Source organism: Primulina tabacum, chromosome 12 (genome assembly GCF_025594145.1).
Source record: "Primulina tabacum isolate GXHZ01 chromosome 12, ASM2559414v2, whole genome shotgun sequence".
NCBI classification, from domain to species: domain Eukaryota; kingdom Viridiplantae; phylum Streptophyta; class Magnoliopsida; order Lamiales; family Gesneriaceae; genus Primulina; species Primulina tabacum.
Window position 1 is genome coordinate 8,044,949 of NC_134561.1, and position 21,690 is coordinate 8,066,638.

A 21,690-nucleotide genomic window follows, 5' to 3' on the forward strand; every position below is an offset into this window, starting at 1 on the left:
TAAATACATTATATATTAATAATATGAGAGTTTAAATATAATGAAATTATTAGAGTCCTTGTGGGAGATGGACTCCTAATTAGATTATGAGTCTTACTCTATAAATACACTATTAGGGCTCATTGTTTGCTGATGAAAAATTGCACACAAAAACCACTCCAAACCTCTCCTCCCTTGGTTTCAAACCCACGGCTACCACTTGAGTTTTTGGGAGAAAATTTTGACCAAAAGCAAATTAGATTTGCTTAATTATGGATTGAGAATCTATAATTTTGGTTAATTATTAATTAAGAGTTAATTAGCATAAAAACCATGATTTTGAATCATGGATCTCTCGGCCAATATACCAAGGGTTGGGGAAATTTTAGGTCATGCGATTTTCTTCCACCGCCGTGCCACTTCGTCTCCGGATTTTGGAAATTCGGAGGATACAGTCTCAACACACAAATTGTTTGGTATTACTAGTGCAATCCAAACAAGGAATTCAGTTTCTGATCGTGGACCCAATTAGACGATCCAAGGAGAAGAGCCGTTCGTAGGGATTTACAAGAAGTGTTATATCCACTTAAACATCGGAATAGTTTGGAGTCCAGCGTTAAGAACGCAAAGGTATAATTCTAAACACCCTATGGATGTTTTGAACACACGACGCCCAAGAACAAAATTTTTAAACTTCCGCTGCGTCTTGGGTGCGAAAATTCGATGTCCCAACAAGAGTCGATTGAATCAATTCAGTAAAGTGTCTTATTAAACACCCTATGAATGATTATTTCATTTAAACCATACGAGTGTCCAAAGAAAAATTTGAACGTCAAAATAAAATTTTTTAAACTTCCGTTGCGTTTTGGACACGATAAAACCCTTATCACAACATGTGACGCAAAGAAGCGGGAAAAAATGCCATAAAAGTGCAATTAAACTAGTAATAACAAACATTTGGACAAAGGTTTACTATTCAATAATTCATCAATAAAATAAAAAACAAATTATTTGTGACCGTTTCTACCAATACCCAAATTCTTGTAGCCACATGAGAATTTTTCCACTTGTTAACCACATGATTTCAACACCTCAATGTGAAAAGCACATGAATGTCTAGATATATATATATATGTACATAAATTTTGAATATTTTATCGGTAATGATTGAAAAATTTCATGAAACGTACCTTCTAAAGTTGACCGATTTCCTTGTATGTATAACGCCGTCTTTTGAGAGAGGAAAAACGTCTCCCTGTTAGAGGAGAAAATGAAATATCTAAAGGTGAGTAGAATACATTTTTTTATTTTTCAAAGTTGTACCTGATATTTTAAGGTTTGTACATGAAAATTTTTATAACAATAATTGAAAATCTATAGAAAGTTTAGACATATGAGTGTTTTAAAAAATTAAGTTTGAATATCACATTGTTTTTCATATATTTGCAAATATGTAATAAAAATATCATTAGATTTATATAAAGTTTATAAAAATTTAGAATTAATATCTTTACACTTTCAGAATCCACAAAAATAATTAAATTTCCTAGATTGAATTAATTTACACCAAATAATTGTACATGATATGTTTTTTGGCTAAATATTTTATCTTATAATAACACTTCATACAACATAATCAAATGCATTTAATTAAAAAATAAAAAACCGTCTCACAGATGCAACACAATGTTCATTTACTTGAATTGAAAAAATTAAATTGATCGACTAAATATGTTTTGCTTTTAACTTGCTATGATTTGTGTTCAATTTAAAATGAAAAGATCCCATTTCATCCAACCGAGGAGGAAATCCTACAAAGTAATTCGGAAATAGAATGCATCACCAAGGTATTTCTTGGCCATCCCAGGCGAAGAACTTGCCATTGTCGGAAAGCTTTGCGTCATCGATGATGCTTAATAGCTTCTGCACTGAAAATTCTTTAGTGAAGAGTTTATATTTTGGGACATTTCCCTGAAAAGGTCTAGATAAATCTGTATCTACTGTGCCTGGATGCAACAATATGCATACAATTGGATCTTTCTTACGGGCAAACTCCACGGACACTGTTTTCGTCACTGCATGACATAAGAGACAAAGGTTTAATGAAGTGAAAGACAATCAAAGACAATTTAAAACTAGAGCTCAAGAAAAAACAGATCCATACACTGATTAAGTGCAGCCTTAGAAGATCGATATGAGTGCCAACCACCTAAGCGATTATCTCCAATGGATCCTACCCTGGCACTAATATTGGCAACGATCGCAAAATCTCTATCAGTTCCAGTTCCTCCGCCAGCCTTGAGCAGAGGCCACATTTGCTGTTAGTATAAATCAGACATCAATAAACGAAACATTTGCTTACCAAGGAACACCATGCTCGAACAAGACTATAAAGTGTAAGCCGATGAATCATACCTTAGTAACCAATAGAGGACCAATGGCATTAACCTCGTAGGCAAGAAGTAGTGCTTCTCTCTTAACTTTACTCAATGTTGTTTCTGCATTGAACAAAGAAATTAATGGTTCATTCACTTTACTTAGAATATAACATTAACCAGTTTAGCTTCTACAACCAAAAAACTGATACCTGGTCGCAAAATGTCAGGCATCGAGAGTATTCCAGATGCATTCACGAGAAGGTTTAGATAACCATGTTTGTCTTCTACAGACTTGGCCACTTCCTGAGAATCAAGTGTAGTTTAAATTACCACATAACAATACAGGAACGTGTATCAAATAAAGTCTAACAGTAAGTACTGACAGTGCAATCACTCACCGACCCAGTTTTGAACAAGTTTAAAACAGGGTAAACAACAGTTTGAAAGGCTTTAATACCTCCATCGTGCTATCAACAGTGAGGTCCAACCGATGAATATCAAGACGTTCAGCAAACTTATTCTTCAATTCAAGTAGTCCAGTGGCCTCAATAGGATTGCGGCATGTTGCAACGACATTCCCTTTGTTGCTTTTCTCTAACAATTGTTTGACCTATATTATACAAACTGTTGACATTTAACACGTTTGCAAGAACAACACTTAAGACACCAGTTTCAAAATTACCAACTTTGAATGGAAGATACAGTATGACCGAACTTCACAGCAAAACTCAGAGAAATTAGGTATGAAATGTAAAAGAAAATATATTTCAGTGATCTTGTCTACACTCTGAATATAACCAACATTAACCCGCACATCGAAAGGGAATAAAAAAAATTCCGCTCTGATATGATATACCTCAATGCTGTATACTTATGCATGGCAGATACTTAATATTTCTTAATTTAATTTCCACAAAAGCGAAAAATTTCTTCCTTTTAATCAAGGGTAAAGAAAATGGACTCACAAACTCAAGGCCGATTCCCCTTGAAGCACCTTGAACCATAGAAACGCCACCTTCCCGGAATTTGACTGAGGCAGAAGAAAATATTCGGGTTCTGGCAAACGACAGTAGAATTGGTGTTGCAAAAATCCGTTGACTCGTATTCATCACCGTGGAGCCCTCGACTCCTAATCGTGATGAAGATGCAATTTAGTTAGATTTAATTTCTACATCGATGAACAGGTTAAAACTTCAATTCAACATGAATCCCAAAAAAACGTGATAGTTACAACCATAATATGAATATATCCACGGTTACGATTGAAATAAATATATTACAGATGAATATTGTTGAACATATCCAGAAATACATATGATATACTAGGACAATTACACGAGACTACTAGCTTATCATCCTACTTAGAATATGCAACCTCACATGTGACTTCCTACATACACACTCTATCTTACAAATAATATCTTACAGACGTGGGATGTAAGGAGCCGAATCTTTATTTGAATTCTGGGGTCCTTAACTCTTAATCGTTATTACAATACAATTTGATTAAGTTAATTAATTACAGCGGAAAACGAGTAAATATTTTCTTTACAATAAACCCAAATTGTGTCAACTATAATTATAATTCTATAAATAATATATAATAAAGTCTCGTCTAAACATATCACATCATAAAATAAGCCACACATAACTGACATCAACTACATACAAACAACTCGTATCCCCGGATCATGCCCCGGTATATAGATACATATATATACTGGGATAGACCACTCAACCTCGACTCAGATGTGACTCCCAACAGAAGTACCCTCTCCGGTCTCCTGATAACTTGGAGTACCTGCCATTATCCACACACAAAGACATCAACAGCCCCCTTGGGTGAGCAAACGCTCCGTATGGACAACCATAATATATACAACATGTATCTACACAATGATATGTGATATACAATGCATGCATGTCGCAGAGATATCAGGTCAAATGCCCATCCACTGAGCAAGTATAAGAACCAATCGAATCGCAATCAAATCAATGCTCGAGCTGGCACACCGGCTTCAGTCAAGTATAAGGGAATATCCGTATCATATCGCCGGCAAAGCACCATCAAATCCCAAATCTCAACCAAACCATTATAGGGGCCATGAATGACGTTTTTAAGGGCATGGTGCTCAAAACCCCAGAATCAAAATCCAATGATATAAAAGTACAAGGATCATAGCTCGACGTGCATGTCATGTTTTGATGTTGGCTTTCCAATGAATTTGGTTTCATCTCATTTGAAATAATACTCATATAATTACGGAAACCGTAATGTGTCACTCCTCTATTGCGGTTCAGCACACCTTTCAAACACAATTCAATTACTAATACAATCTTCCATTATCACAACATATTTTCTCACTTTCATTGTCAATTATATGCCTCACAAACTTAATAATATGACAATTTGATGAATTATCGAGAATCAAAAAATTATTTACGATAATAGATACGAGGTCCTTACATGAATAAAGTATAAAACAAGACATTAATTAAATAGTTGTTAATTAAGCATAATTAAGGAATTGATTAATTGAAGATCTGCATTTTAAGATCCACCGGATTTAAAATGGACCACCCAATCAATTCAGATTACATTATCTCGAGAAATCCAACTACACGAATGAGATTATGGCATGTGGCAGATAAAATTGAGTTCAGATCTTCATAAATAATCCGGATGCAGCCTATAAATAGAAGCTGATTTCATTTGTTTCCTACACCACCTTCCCTCGACTTATCTCTCTCGAGTTCTAGCTATATATATTAGGTTTTTAGCCAGTTTCTAGTCGAGTTTAGTGTCGGGAAGTTTCGTAGCTAGTGTCGACTCGAGGAGGAGTCGGTGAACCGGGACACGCAGGTCGAGACGTCATCAGCGGGCTTACGACGGACGCAGGTATAATCCTACAGCCTTGAATAATGATTTAAGGATCACTAGGAAGAACATTGAAGCATGTTTAGTGATTCTGGATCAGGCATGATAGTGATTTTAATATGTTTGTATTGTTCAGGTTCAAATGAGTAGACTTTCTGTTAGATTGTTTTAGTGAGACGTGATGTACTGAATGAAATATCCAAGCGCAAATACACACTTATACGTTGCATATTTATCTGTGGCATGATACATGTTTTACTGCTTTGATATATTATGCATGATATATCACGTAAGGTCTGATATCTTTTGAGATATACATAGTTCATTTGGGCCGCTCAGCCATGTTCTATTTTGTTAACGGTTAAATATCAAGAACTACAGTGTCCGACAGGACCCGGGCTATGATGACCCTGGATATTGTAGGTCCACGTCTTGATGATGAGTATTGTTATGATCCTCCCGAACGCAACTAGGAATAAGATATTTGGATTTCCAACAAATAAAAGAACATTGAGATAACAACCCAGAGTTTTCACTCTGTTACAATCATTGTCCCACATTAGCAGATTGCCAGTGACTCACTCAACAGAAAGTATAACTGAATACCTCTCTCTACCCAACCTCCCTCTCATTTTATATTTCTCTCTCATGTGTTTTCCCCCTCCCTCTCCAAACATACACGTTTACAATCTTGTGCTGGGGGCTGTCCATCTCTTCATCTATTGGGCCTGATAATTTTGGAGTAACTGGGCTCAATAAGTCTGGGGCCATAACATGCCGAGCCTCATCGGGAATCGCTTTGTCCTCAAGGCAAAAATCGTGAAACCATGCTGTGAAATCTTCTTTTTTTTCTCACGTCGCATCCTCATTCGTCTTTCCCTTCCCCCGCACCAGTAATTGTTTGCATGGCTTCTTTTTTACTCGTTTCGTTCTTTTAGCCAAAATCCCTTCAGGTTCAAAGGTGAGAAACAAATCGGTGTCCACTTCACAATGAACTTTAATTTCATATGGGTCTCGACCTATTGCCCTTTTTAGACATGACACGTGAAACACTGGACGTATCTTGGACCCCTCGGTAGCTTCAGACAATACGCCACCGGCCCCATTCTTCAAAACCTGATAGGAGCTTCTGAAACACCCTTGTACAAACTGAATTCTGGCGGTGTGGGCATAGTTTCAAATACACCACATCATCTTCTTGAAAATGGACCTCACTACGGTTTTTGTTAGTGCACTTGGCCATTCGCTGTTGAGCCCGCTCAAGATTATACTTGAGCTGCCTCAGAAGTTCATCCCTGTCCATCAATGCTTGTGAGACTGTGGATACCTTAGTTTCCCCAGGTAGAAACTTAATTAAAGTAGGAGGTCTCCGTCCGTACACAACTTCAAATGAGGTCATTTCAGCTGCGGTTTGATAGGAAGTGTTGTACCAACACTCGGCCCAATGCAACCACTGTGACCAACTCTTGTGTTGTTCGGAGCAGAAACAAAGCAAATACGTCTCCACACATTTGTTCAAGGCTTCACATTGTTCATCCATCTCAGGATGGTAGGCCGTGCTCATTTTAAGATGAGTCCCATGTAGCCTAAACAGTTCGGACCAGAATAAACTCGTGAACACCACATCTCTATCACTGACAATCATCTTTGGGAACCCATGTAATTTGACTGCATTGCGTGGGAAAATTTCAACCATAGAGCTGGCAAAGTACGGGTGTTTAAGTAGTAGAAAGTGTCCATACATAGATAACGTGTCAATCACTACTAAGATCATTTCAAAACCCTTCGATTTCTGCAGCCCAAAATCAATAGCCAAGTCTTCTCAGACTGCTTCTGGAATGGCCAAGGGTTGCAGCATCCCTCCAGGTGTAGCATTTTCGTATTTCTGTCTTTGACACATTCCACACTCGTACAAAAACTTATAGACATCTTTCTTAATCCCTGGCCAAAATAAATTATTTGCGATTCTTTTGTACATCCGAAGGGCTCCCGAATAGAAGCAGCGTGGAATTCAAAAAACCCACAGTGATGTCCAAGGAACTACTAATCTTCGTTTAAATAGCAAGCACCCATTAACCAGAGAGTAATGTTTGCTACTGTCTTGAGCCATTCCCACTTTTTCTACGATCTGTTTAAGTCTTGGGTCATTGTTCACAGCCTCTTGAATCTCTTCTACTCCCATCCATTCTGCTTTTGTTAAAGCATTCAATCCTCCCATTTCCTCTATTCGAGACAACGCATCCGCTGCCCCATTATCTGCCCCAACCCTATGCTTTATTTCAAACTCAAAGCCCAATAATTTGGCCAGCCAGTATTGCTAGACCGGCGTGGTTTGTAATAAGTTCCTTGGGGGCTTGTGGTCAGTTACCACTAGAAACCTTTGTCCCAGCAGATGGTGACGCCAGTGTTGGACTGCCAACACTAATGCCATTAACTCCCTCTCATATGTAGACTTGGTTAATGCTCGATCTGCCAATGCCTTACTATAAAAAGCAATAGGCTTGCCCTCGTGAGCCTGCGCTGTCCCTACTCCCACCCCTGCATTCTACCACAAATTCTTTAGAAAAACCGGGAATTCTCAGCACTGGAGCAGTAATAAGAGCATGTTTTCATGCCACCAAAAATTATTCTTTTTTAATTGCTCAGTGAGTGGTTTATCAATCTACCGTAGTCCATGATGAATTTCCGGTAATATCCCGTCAACCCCAGAAACCCCCCATCCTTTTTGTGTTCTGTAGCTGCGGCCATTGTATCACACTATCACCCTTATTAGGATCCACTTCTACCCCCTTGGCTGTGATCATATGTCCCAGATACTCAACCTGCCTCAACCCGAACTGGCAGTTTTTTTTGTTCAAAACCAGCTTGTGTCGCTGTAATAATTCCAACACGACTTTCACATGTCGCACATGTTCCTCCCAACCCTTACTGTAAATCAAAACATTATCAAAGAAAACCAATACAAATTTTCGCAAATAAGGCGAAATACCTCATTCATGGTCGCTTGGAAAGTGGCCGGAGCATTTTTTAGCCCAAATGGCATGATCAAAAACTCGTAGTGGCCTTCATGCGTCCTGATCGTTGTTTTATGCACATTGGTAGTTTGAACTCGAATCTGGTGGTATCCAAATTTGAGGTCCACTTGGTGAAATGCGTCGCTCCATGCAGCTCATCAAATAACTCCTCAACCACTGGAAGTGGGTACTTATCAGCAATGGTAATGTCGTTCAACGCTCGGTAGTCGATGCAAAAACGCCAACTCCCATATTTTTTTTACTAGTATAACCGGATTCGAGTATGGACTATTGCTGACTTGTATCACTCCCAATTTCAGCATTTCTCCCACCATACCTTCAATTTCATCCTCCTGATGAATGGCCCACAACCATCGACTACTAGGGGGCAATTCACGAGGTTCCTGGAATATCCCCTCATATTTAACAAAAATGTTGTTCATTGCTTCATCACCTTCCCTCCTGTCTGCACCACCCCTCTTCTCTTCACATACATTCCACTTGATTAACACTGCTACACAAAATTCCACCTCACTAACTTTGGCAATTTCCTTGAAGGATATCATGGATCTACTAAGGGATGGATCTCCTATCAAGATCACTTCTTGATCACGCCAGCTATATCGCATCTCCATTTTAGTTCAATTCAGCGACACATCACCCAATGTATGGAGCCAGTCAACTCCAAAAATGATATCTGTAAGGTACAAAATTAAGACGACGTAATTCAACTGCATTCAAATCTAGGAAATATAAAAAATGAGTAATTAATTGAATTTAATTGCTAAATTGATTATGTGACATGTTTACTTGATGTTTTAGTAGTTTTCAACTTACATGCATTAAAATGAATTCTTAAGGGTTATTCAAGTTGCGATCGAGAAACGGAGACCGAGGGCTGAAAAACGTAAAATGTTTTTATTAAACAACTAATTTTAATTATTTAAAATATGAGTGATGCTTTTTCATATTTTTGAAAATAAGGAGTTTTGAGGTGATTTTATACGCCGGGGCATAATTTTTATCGATGTTGGTTTTTCAACAAAAATACGAATTTACGGGCAACCCGGCTAATAAATTCACAAACTTACTTATAAAAAAATATTTTTAATATTTTAATTAAGCACTAATGGGCCTAATTTGAATGCTTAATAGGCCTAAGCCTTGTTAGTAAAATAATTAAGTATATAATATGTTAAATCACCCCAAACCCTCCCATAAACACACGCCACATCCTTGTGCAATCCAAACTCCTACCACTCAAATTCACACGGCACACACATCATATTTTCAAGGAAAATTCGAGAGTTGCTAAGGATTTCAAGCCAAGGTCCCGTCGTCATCGTTCTTCGCAATCGTCAACGTTTATTCTTGCGTTAAATACGCAAAGGCACGAATATTTCTTTCCTTCAAAATATCATCACACCATAATATGTTTTTATGCATGAAAATTATGGAAAAACAAGTATCACTTGAATTATTTTCGGTTTTTGGTATATGTGAAACTTTTGGCTTGTGTTTTCCTTCAAAAAACCATGTTTTTGCATTGTTTAAGGGCTGCCATGATTTAGGAATTGATCAAGCTTGTTTTCACATGAGTTTAGAGTCATAAGAAAGCATCAGAACCGCTGCACCAAACCGAACACGAGTTGGAACCACTTTCTGCACTAGGAGAACATGGTAGCTCGGTTTTGATCATGTTGGCTTGGTTTGGTCTTGGCTTGGGGACAAGGCTAGCCAGGGCCGTGGGGGAGTCCAGGGTAGGGTCCTAGCCATGCTAGGACTCGAGTTAAGTGAGCTGAGAGGAGTCCTAGCCAACAAGGACTCCTACCCGAGAGTCATCAAGCGCACGCAAGGCTGTGCAGGCTTGCAGGAGATATGTGGCTCGGCCTGGGGGCTTAGGGCTAGGCTAGGGTGACGCCTTGGGGTTCTAGGTGGGTGCTTGAGAGGCTGGTTGTAATGCTCGAGAATTAATTTTTGTTAATCTGAAATGATTTGGTACTAATGGATATGATTATATTGACATGATTATTGAAGGCATGAAAGAGACCGGGAAAATCATTGCATGAGATTTGGTTTGGGATTGCATGAACTTGAAATTGTTGGCGTGGTGTGAGACCAGAAGGTCTCGCGCATATGCGCGAAGAGTAGGCGCGCATATGCGCTAGCTATGTGAAAACCAAGATGCGCGGACCGAACATGGCGCGCATATGCGCGACTTGACGGCGCGCATATGCGCGAGGTGGCCAGTAACCCAAGTGCGAAGACGGAGAGTTGGGCGCACATGCGCGACGATGCGCGCGCACATGTGCGAAGGGTCCAGTAGCTAAACTTCGGAAATGAACTTGCGAGCACATGCGTGAAGGAGGAGCAGGGGCCAAAGTTCAGAACAGAACTTTTGGCGCATATGCGCCAAGTGGTGTCGCGCATATGCGCCAGCAGTTACAAAGCAGAGCGCCGAGACCAGTAGGCCTCTCGCATATGCGCCGAAGGAAGTCGCGCATATGCGCGAGACGTGTATTACAAAGAACAAGCCACGTTGGTCAAGACATGCATGGATATATATATATGTATATGTACAACGTGCAATCAGTAGAAAATCGAGAGAATCTGAGGAAGGAAGCTTCAAACTTTCTGTGTCGTGGAAATTTGGATTTACGAGAAATTCGTCTGTCTGATTTTGAATCCGACTTCAGTACTGTGTTCCTATTGACACAGGCTACAACTGGACGTAAGTTTTGTTACGTTTAAATACGATTTGAAATTATGATATTGTCAGAATTGAATATGAATCATATATGGTGTTTCTGATATAGTAGGCATCGTATATTTGAAGTCAGATTGAAGAACAGACTGTGTATGTAATTGTTATGATTTTCAGAACCGATATAATCGAGATTATACAGATTTGAGATTACTGTCTGTTATTGTTGAGATTATGACTTGTACCGATGTTGATTATGAATTCTGGTATTATATCTGTGATGTTGAGATTATGACTTGTACTGATGTTGATTATGAATTCTGGTATTATATCTGTGATGTTGAGACTGATGGGGTTATCATGCGTCCTGATAATTGTGAATGAGTAATCTTGTGACAGTAGTGCCGGATAGTGATGGAATCGTCACCGGCGCATTGCACATTGTCACAGGATAGGATATTGGTGAAAATGCCAAAGTCTATGACGGTTAGGTCAAGACACCGGACGTTTGGCTATATCGGAGTGGATAGAATTGGAGTTTCTTCTATTACTGATGTTCGATATGGAAAGAGCCAAAGTCCGTGAATAAGAACATATCACCACCCCGATCGGGAGTGTAGGTGGGTGTATGTTCTTATTCCGATCGGGATCCCTAGATTAGGACTGAGTCGAGTCTGAGTCTGAGAATCATGGAGAGTGATTCATTGCTTGATATGGAATTATGTTCCTGATGATGATATATGTTTAGAATATAATTTATTCTTGATATTGATTCATGTTTAGGATTATAATACATGTGATGAATATCTGATTCATGTTCTGATTTTGATACATGTTATGAATGTTTATTTCATGCTTTTATATTGTTTATATGAAAGGCATGTATACATGATTTATACTGGGAATATAATTCTCACCGGAGTTATCCGGCTGTTGTCTTGTTTGTATGTGTGCATGACAACAGGTGGGACAGGATCAGGGTCAAGACAAGAAGAGAGAGAGATCATGATTAGAGTGGAGACTACGGACTTGGATTAAAGATAGGGTTGAACACTTGATAATTAGTTGTTAAACCTTAGTTTTTATTGAATGTAGATTGTACAGGACTTGTACTTTAATTATACAAATCTGTATATTAGTTAGATTCCATTACGTTCCGCAAATTAAAGAAATTTTTTTTATGATCCAAATTACTTGAATTAATAAATTGATCTTAATGATGATTAAGAATTGAATTAGCGTCCGGGTCCCCACAACAGGTGGTATCAGAGCAGTAGGTTCCATAACTGTAGGTTACCTTAGACTAAGATAGAGGCTAGTGAGCGGGGTAGAATGAATTTTCTTTCTTTGCATGTGATTTATTATAATGTTGAATTACATTGTGTGTGCTAGCATGATATTATGTATTATTGTTTTTAAATAGATTTTACCGGAATATCTGAGTTGATTTGGTAATATGTCTGATTTGAAAATGAATCAGAACCAATTCTTAATCAGAGGTAAGCTGATCAGAAAGGGACTGAGATTGATAACTCTGGTGATTATCAGATATACCTCCTCGAAGAATTCCGGAAAAGGGTAGTACTTCGACTGATGAGATGGATGAGATAGAAACTCGGATGGAAACACAGTTGAAGAGATTTCAGTCGTTTCAAACGCCGATTCTGAAGGGTATTGAGACACCAGTGGATTGTGAGAATTGGCTAGAGGACATAGAAATGCTTTTTGAATTTCTTGGTTTTACAGATGATTGTAGAGTTAGATTAGTTGGGCATCAGTTACGAGAAGTTGCAAGGAGTTGGTGGCTGGTAACCAAAGAAGCCTTAGAACAGCGTAGTTCAGTGATTCTGTGGAAAATTTTTAAAGTTGAATTTTATCAAAGATTCTTCCCCTTATCATACAGACAGGATAAAAGTGCAGAGTTTGCAGATCTGAGACAGGGTCAGTTAAATATTGATGAGTATTTGGCCTAGTTCTTCACTTTGCTACGTTTTGCCCCTCACGTGGCTAGAAATGATACAACTATGTCTGATCAGTTCATCCAGGGATTGAATCCGGAGATCCGTACGTTGGTAAATGTGAAACAATCGAATAATTTTGCTGATACTCTGAACAGAGCCAAAAGAGCAGAAACAGTTCTGATGAGACAAAAGGAAGCTCCGTATGTTCTTCCAACACCGAGACCACAACAACTACCTCCCAGAATCGAGACTGGTAGTAGTAGTGGTGAAAAGAAAGACTATTTGAAAGCCCGAAAGGAACAGTTTAAGAAGTTAGGGAGCGGTTCATCTAGCTCCAGTGGTTCTAGCCCGAGTTACACCGGAGCGTATTGTAGAGCCTGTGGAGGAAGACATCCCACGGAGCAATGCCAGGGAGTGACTGTTAGATGCAATGTCTGTAAACAGCATGGACATTTTGCTAGAGTATGTCCACAGAGAGGTTCCCGAAGATTCCAGGCAGCAGAGGCGTCTGGTGGTAGTGACCGAGGAACAGATCCAGGATGCACGTGATGATGTAGTGACAGGTATCTGTTCTTTTATGATTTTGTTCCATATGTATTGGGGAGATTCTCGTACATCTTATACATGATTCTGTATGAATTGCATCGACATATGCTTTATTCTATTGGGTCTGTATATACTGTAGTATTGATTTCTTTATCTTTTGGGGGGAAAGATTGATACCAGTGAATTCTGTAAAAATCGTATACTGCAATGAAGTGAGAATGAGATTGAGTTATACTGTGTTGTACTTGTGTTGTCTGAGTTTGACTGCATTATTGATATGAATATATTGAACAAGTACAGAGCTATTGTAGATTCTTACCAGGAGATGATAAGATTCGGACTTGAAATGGCCGAAAAATGAATAATACACGGTAAGGATTTTCGATTTAAAATTCTTTTGATATCTGTATTATTTATGACTCGATGATTATCGAAAGGAATGGAGTAATTCCTTATGCATTCAGCTGATTACTGAAACTGAATATACCATGAGCTGATTTGTCAGTAGCAGGAGAAATGCTAAAGTCTTTCTAGATGAAATTCCGGATTTGCCTTAGATCAGGGAGAGTGATTTCCGCCTTGATTTGATACCAGGTACTGGTTTTATTTTAGAAGTCCGTACAGTTCTGATTATGGACTGATGAATCCGGTATTCAGAGATAGTCTGATGATTTTATGCCGTTTATCTATGATATTTTGTGATATACTCGTGGCATATGACTGACTAAATCGAATATCTTGTATTGAAGGATCTGAGAACTGAAATTATTGTATACAGAAATTGCTCAGATATGAATCTTGATTGAAACAGACTGTATTCCAAGTATGTGATATCCGAATATGGTATACCGATTGATATTAGCACAGCTGAGGCAGTGATCAGTGGCTGAGAATGATACCGATGTCAGAAACTTCTTTATTTTCTTGCCTGAGTTTAACAGATTATTGTATATGTGACTGTTATGAAATTGCTTGAGAATTGTTATTGTTCTAAAACAGTATTAAAGACAGATTATATTGTTTGTGGGACATTACATCCGAAAATGATATAGTAGTTGATTTAAACAACGTCGAGGATGTGATACAGATTATTGGGAACCGTTGAGAGTATATACAGTTCAAGCCGAATCGGAGCTAAACTCGCGAATTAAAGCAGTCCAGAAGTTTAGTCAGAATGTTCAGAACGCGCTTTCGATAATCAGAACAGGGTGTCGATCAGGATATCAGGTAGGTAATACTGTATTATATGTGAATAATCAACTTGTTTGTGCCGAATATTTCGAATCTGAAATGACAGATATAGTCAGAAGCGCACGATAGTCGATTCAGTATTTATTCTGGTGACAGAAAATGTATGATTATTCAAAAAGACAGTTTTGATATAAACAGAGGAGATCTGTTGTAGCAGAGTTTGTACTGAAATGTATGCATCGTCGACAGATGAAGACAGAAAAATAGAAACCAGGAGGTTGGTTATATAGATTATCGATTCTTGAATAGAAATGGGAGTACATTTCTATGGATTGTGTGACGACACTACTGAAATCTGGATAAGATTGTGCTATGATATAATTATGATTAACAGATTGCTTGAATCTGCTTATATGATGTTGTACAGGATGACGTACAGATACGACCAGATGACTGAGATTTATGTCAGAAAAAGGGGTCAGATGGTAATGAATGCCAAAGTTGATTTTATCAGAATGTGATTTTCGTTTGATTTTGTACTTTTGGCAGAGTATACAATAAACTCTTTCACTTATCGTCTATAGATCGACAGACAGTTGGAGCAACTATCCTGGAACTGGAGGATATCCAGGAACTGTAGTGCTAGATGCTAGCACTGGTTGACATGATTTATTGTCACTTGTAAATAATTATATAACGATAGTTATCGAATGAGTATGGAAATAGCATCATTCGAGGCATTGTACAGTGAAAACTGCAGATTGTCTTCGTAGGGGGATTAGATCTCGGTGATACCTGAGATTGAATTTAATAGGATCACAGATATGAAAAAGAAATTGAAACTGATTCAGAAGAGATTAAAGACAGCTCATAATAAATAGATTGAATATATCAACGTCGGATGATGACTGTTGATATTTGAAGCTGGAAGATTGAATATAACCTCGATTGGAATTATCAGAGTTGATAGGTGATGTTAATGTTGATTTATTATGAGCTGTTGATGGGTATATACAGATGATGTATAGCCAATATTGTGAGATTAATTCTGTTAGAGTTATTTCGAGTGGTATTATGAGATTATACTTCTTGAATGATTATTCCAGAGTGAAATCAGAGATTCGTGAAAGAAAGATATTTCAGGATGAATGGAAGTTTTGCATGCCGATGAGTTTGAACTGCAAGATACAATTATTAACAAGGAATTTGCAAAATATAGATATAAGACTGGGTTATTTGGGAAAGCATTGGCTGCAAAAGCATGTGAAAAAAATGATGATACATTTAATCCATGTACATGGTGGAGTACCTACGGTGCTCACACACCCAACTTGCTAAGAGTGGCATTGAGGATTCTTTCATTAACTACAAGTTCATCTGGGTGTGAAAGAAATTGGAGTGCATTTGAAGGAGTAAGTTTAAACTTTAATTAAAATAAATTATTGATTTTTAAATTGTATGTTCATAATCCTAACTATACTAATTACTTTCTCGGTTTTTTTAGATTCATACAAAGAAGAGAAATAGGTTGGATGTCCATTGGTTGAACAATCTAGTATTTGTCCAATTTAATGCTAGATTGTTTAACAAGCAAAAAGAGATAAAGAAAGGAACGTCGACGTCCTTCTTGAAAAAGATGCTTCAAATGCACAATGTTGGATTGTGGATGGTGGGAAGAAAATGAAGTTGAACCAGGTTCGGGGCTCATTTGGCAATTAGTTGATGAAGCAACTGGGGCAGATGAAAATCTACAACTCCGAAGAAGCTCTAGAGTTCGAGAACTTCATGAGGATGATTTTGAATCTGAAGAAGAAGATGATGATCAAAATGATGATATTGATTTTGTGTCCGATAAAGAACAAGTTGTAGAAAATTTCGGAGAAGAAGAAGTGGAGTAAATTTGTGATGACACATTAGACTATTTTTTATTGTGAATTTTGGAAGAAATCTGAATTCTTTCTTATTTTGTTGAGATGACACATTACACTATGTTGGGAATATTTTGAACGTATTTTAAGTTTGATGTTATTGTGTTAAAGTTCTAGTATATGATTTATTATGTCTTGATATCGTAGAATCTGATTAGCGGCACGCTAGGCGCTGTGCTGGCGCCCGACTAACGCCTAGCGAATTTTATAACCTTGATGTTTATATTAAAGATTTTTACGACATTTTATTTATGCTTTGAGAGATTTTTGAGAGGTTTTAGTATGAGCTAGACCTTATAAATTTATTGCTTTTTAGGTTTGTTAAAACGTTTGGCGATTTCATGTTTTGAGACATTTCTTTGGGTTTCAATTATTAGTTGGTTGATTTGTTTTTAAATAGTGTCAAATTATTTTACATAATTTGTTTAAGTGTTGGGCCGAATTATGAGAGGAAAAAAATTCTAGTACTTTTTAAGCAAAACGAATAAACAGACGTTTCAGTTGGTATCAGAGCAAAGGTCCTGTAAACGGTAGTGCCACCATCAGCGCCGGAAATATCAGTCATCAAGCCTCAAATTTGTAAGTTTTACATGCTTTATATGATTTGATATGATGTTACCTGCATGATTACATGAATAATATGTTTACGTTACATGTTTACTAGCTTTTTGAGTATATTTGCTTTGCATGCTTAAATTGCTAAAATGAATAAGGATATGTCACATGATTAGAAAACTTAGATTTAAATGCATACGTTAGAATTTAGAAAACATTCAGATAAAATGCCTCCTAGACGTGCCCCTGTTAATGAGAATCAAGCCGAGAACAGTGTGAACCAACAAGGGAATGCACCCCCACCACCTCCTACAGGGGATGCTGCTACACGTGCACTTGAGTGTATGACCCGTTTCTTCGAGCAGCAGTTACAGCAGGCACCTAGGCCACTTCATGACGTGTATGATCAGTTCCGGAGGCTAGGGCCTAAGGAATTTCCAGGCACCACCGATCTTTTTTCTGCTGAGGCTTGGATTCGTGGACTCGAGGTACACTTTCGTTATCTGAATATGGGGGATGCTGACCGTGTGAGGTGTGCCACTTACATGTTTAGGGATGATGCCTCTTTATGGTGGGAAGGAGCCGAGCACGGTATTGATATTACTACTCTTACTTGGGCTCGATTTAAAGAGATATTCTACGAGAAGTATTTTACTGCTGATGTTAGAGGGCGACTGAAAAGGGAGTTTATTAGCCTCCGTCAAGGAGACTCAACTGTTGTTGAGTTTGTAAAGAAATTTGATAGGGGTTGTCACTTTGTACCCCTTATTGAGAGGGATCCTGCGGAGAAGCTTAGACACTTCATGGATGGACTACGACCTACCATTCGAAATAATGTTATGATGATGCGTCCTTTCGATTATGCTACCGCTACCACTTATGCATTCCAGTCTGAGCAATCCTAGAAGGACATTGAGTTTGAGTTACAGTGCAAGAGGCAGCAACATCAGAATAATAATCAGCCAAATAAGAAGCCATATATGGGTCCTCGTAGACCTCAAGGGCCTCAAAAGCCCCAAGGTCAAGTCAAGAAGCAAAGACAGCAAAAACCACCACAACAAGGAGCACCAAAGCCTGTTGAGAGGCCCCTATGCAAGGAGTGCAATCGCCCACATCTTGGCAATGCATGTGGGGGACATACAAGTGTTTTATATGAAAAGAAGATGGGCATAAAGCTGCTGATTGCCCAAAGAAAAGAGCACCTACTGTTGGAAGAGCATATGTTATGAATGCTGAAGAAGCCGAGGAGGAGGCAGATACTGCACTTATTACCGGTAACCTAGTAATTTAACACTTTTATATTGCTTTTATTCGCATGAAATGTTAAATTGGTTATTAGAATCGAATTGGGATCAAGATTAACCTAGTGGAAATTAGATTGCATGTTCTACCTTAGTTGGAATTTAAGATATGATTTTAGAAACCATAGAAATTGGTATTGAATTTTGTGCCTTAATTTATGTGAAGGATGTAATATTTCAAATAAAAAGTTTTAGGGTCAAAATTAAAGGAAAATCATAATTAAGAGATTTATAAGAGTTTCGAAATTTTATGAGGGGTCAAATGTTCAATATTCGAAAATTTAAGGGACCAATAAGCAATTTCCGAATTCTTAAGGACCAAAATGAAAATTTCGAAAAATATAAGGGTTAAAATTGCAAATATTCGAAAATTTGGGGACTAAAATGCAAATTTCGAAAAATTGAAGGACTAAAACGCAATTTTTCAAGAAATGCTTGAGTTCAACGCGCAATCTTCACATAACTTTGGGAATTAAAGATAGATATTCCTTAAGCTTCAACACGAAAAGATTTAAAAGACATTTTCGCCACATGAAGGATTATCATTCAAAGGGTAGCACCTATGCATTGCTATATTCAGGAGCTAGACATTCATTCATATCTGAAACCTTCATCAAAAGACTGAATATTACTCCCCAAGATATAGGTTTGGGTTTCAAAGTTTCTATTCCTTCCGATGATCAAATGCTCACGTCTAAAATTGTCAAGAATCTGGAGCTTCGATTATTCAAAGATGTGGTTCGGGCAAATCTTATTGTGCTTCCTGTGCCTGAATTTGATATTATACTTGGGATGGAATGGCTATCAGCGAATGGAGCTTCGATTGATTTTCGTCAGAGATCAGTGTCTATTCGACCGCCTAGTGGTAAATCTTTTGTCTTTGAGGCGGCGAGAAACAAGCAAATGCCGCACATTATCTCTTGTCTATGTGCGAGGAAACTTATTAAGCATGGATGCCAAGCTTTTCTAGCATGTGTCACTACCGCACATGCTCCCTTGCAGTCAGAAATTGGAGGATGTTGATATTGTCAGAGATTTTCCTAGCGTCTTTCCTGAGGACGTTTCTGGTATTCTACCCGATCGTGAAGTAGAATTCTCTATTGATCTAATGTCGGGCACTGTTCCTATATCTAAAGCACCTTATCGTCTAGCAACCGCTCAAATGAAAGAATTAAAAGATCAAATCCAAGAATTGCTAGACAAGGGTTTTATTCGCCCTAGTTATTCTCCATGGGGCGCACAGGTATTATTCGTGAAGAAGAAAGATGGTAGTATTCGTATTTGCATTGATTATCGAGAGCTTAATAGGGTCACTATCAAGAATAAGTATTCACTGCCAAGAATTGAAGATTTATTTGATCAGTTGTAAGGAGCATCGATATTTTCTAAAATTGATCTGCGTTCTGGATACCATCAATTGAAAGTAAAGTTGTCTGATGTTCACAAGACAATATTTCGTACTAGATATGGGCATTACGAGTTTATGGTCATGCCATTTGGATTGACCAATGCGCCAGCGATCTTCATGGATCTCATGAATCGCGTTTTTCAGCCGTATTTAGATCAATTTATCATAGTCTTCATTGATGATATTTTGATCTATTCTAAGAGCACAGAAGAGCATAGTCGTCATTTGAGGACAGCAACTGCAAGTACTGCAAGATAGAAAGTTATATGCAAAGTTCAGCAAGTGTGAGTTTTGGCTTGATAGAGTGGCTTTCTTAGGCCACATCATTTCTAGTGATGGCGTTGAAGTTGATCCAAGCAAAGTTGAGGCAGTGAAAGAGTGGCCAGTACCGAAGAATGTTACCGAGATTCGCAGTTTCTCGGGACTAGCTGGCTATTTATCGCAAATTCATCAAGGGATTCTCATCTATTGCAGTACCTTTGACATCATTGACTAAGAAGAATGCAAAGTTTATTTGGGGATCCGAGTGTCAAGACAGTTTTGATAAGTTAAAGTAAGCCTTGATTTCAGCGCCAGTGTTATATATGCCATCGGGGCAAGGAAAGTATGTTTTGTATACCGACGCTTCTAAACTTGGTTTGGGAGCAGTTCTGATGCAAAATGACCGAGTTATAGCCTATGCGTCGAGATAGTTGAAAATTCACGAGAAAAACTACCCTACTCATGATCTTGAGCTTGCAGCAGTAGTTTTTGCATTGAAGATTTGGAGACACTACCTATATGGAGAGAAGTGCAAAATATTCACCGATCATAAAAATCTGAAATACTTCTTCACCCAAAAGGAATTGAATATGAGACAGTGAAGATGGCTTGAATTGGTAAAGGACTACGACTGTGAGATTAGCTATCATCCGGAGAAAGCTAATGTTGTGGCAGACGCATTGAGTAGGAAAGCAGCAGTTATCACTCAATTATCACGTCAAAGACCGTTGCAGTCCGAGATACAGCGATTTGAGCTTACAGTTTATGCTAGGGGCGAGGCCCCTAATCTTGTCACATTATCAGTACAGTCGACTTTGAGAGACAGAATTCGTGATGGGCAGTCTACTGATGAGCAATTACAAAAGTGGAGAGCAATAGATGAAGCCAAGGGCCGGAAGTTATATTCAGAGGTGGATGGTATAGTTCGTTATCGAGATCGTTTATGGGTTCCTACTGATGATTCTTTGAGAGATCTCATTATGAAGGAAGCTCATGACACACCATATTCCATTCATCCGGGAAGCACGAAAATGTACAAGGATTTACAGTCGTTATATTGGTGGCCGGGCATGAAGAGAGACATTCTAAGATTTGTATCCGAGTGTTTGACTTGTCAGCAAGTTAAAGCAGAGCATCAAAGACCAGCGGGAAAGCTTAAGCAACTTCCTATTCCCGAGTGGAAATGAGAAAATATCACTATGGATTTTGTTGTGGGATTGCCAAAGACTATAGGGGATTTTATGCCATATGGGTGATAGTGGATCAACTTACAAAATCAGCGCATTTTCTGCCTATTAAGACGACCTTCACCATGAATCGGTATGTCGAGTTGTATATTCGAGAAATAGTTCGTCTGCATGGGATTCCTGTATCTATTGTTTCTTATAGAGATCCGAGATTTACCTCATCTTTTTGGAAGAGTCTGCACGCAGCGATGGGGACCAAGTTATTATTTAGTACAGCATTCCATCCTCAAACCGATGGTCAGTCCGAAAGAGTTATTCAAATTTTGGAAAATCTACTGCGATGATGTGTTATTGATTTCCAAGGCAGTTGGGAACCAAAATTACCTCTAGTGAAGTTCA

At 38.2% G+C, this 21,690-nt stretch overlaps 1 protein-coding gene across 6 annotated transcripts in view; it reads right to left on the reverse strand.

Moving 5' to 3' along the window:
- Positions 1–1,605: 1,605 nt before the first annotated feature.
- Positions 1,606–21,690, reverse strand: part of LOC142520840 (uncharacterized) — a 35,360-nt gene continuing 15,275 nt past the window's right edge. For 3 of the 6 annotated variants that reach the window (XM_075623995.1, XM_075623996.1, XM_075623997.1), the window contains 6 exons: positions 3,323–3,486; positions 2,815–2,967; positions 2,567–2,660; positions 2,395–2,477; positions 2,144–2,297; positions 1,606–2,054 (listed from right to left, as the gene is read on the reverse strand). In XM_075623995.1, the coding sequence (XP_075480110.1) occupies positions 1,819–2,054; positions 2,144–2,297; positions 2,395–2,477; positions 2,567–2,660; positions 2,815–2,967; positions 3,323–3,466 (864 nt within the window). In that variant the 5' untranslated portion in view covers positions 3,467–3,486 and the 3' untranslated portion in view covers positions 1,606–1,818. Of the gene's footprint in view, positions 2,055–2,143; positions 2,298–2,394; positions 2,478–2,566; positions 2,661–2,814; positions 2,968–3,322; positions 3,487–4,096; positions 4,159–21,690 lie in introns of all 6 variants that reach the window. The other 3 variants (XM_075623992.1, XM_075623993.1, XM_075623994.1) reach the window with 2 other exon arrangements.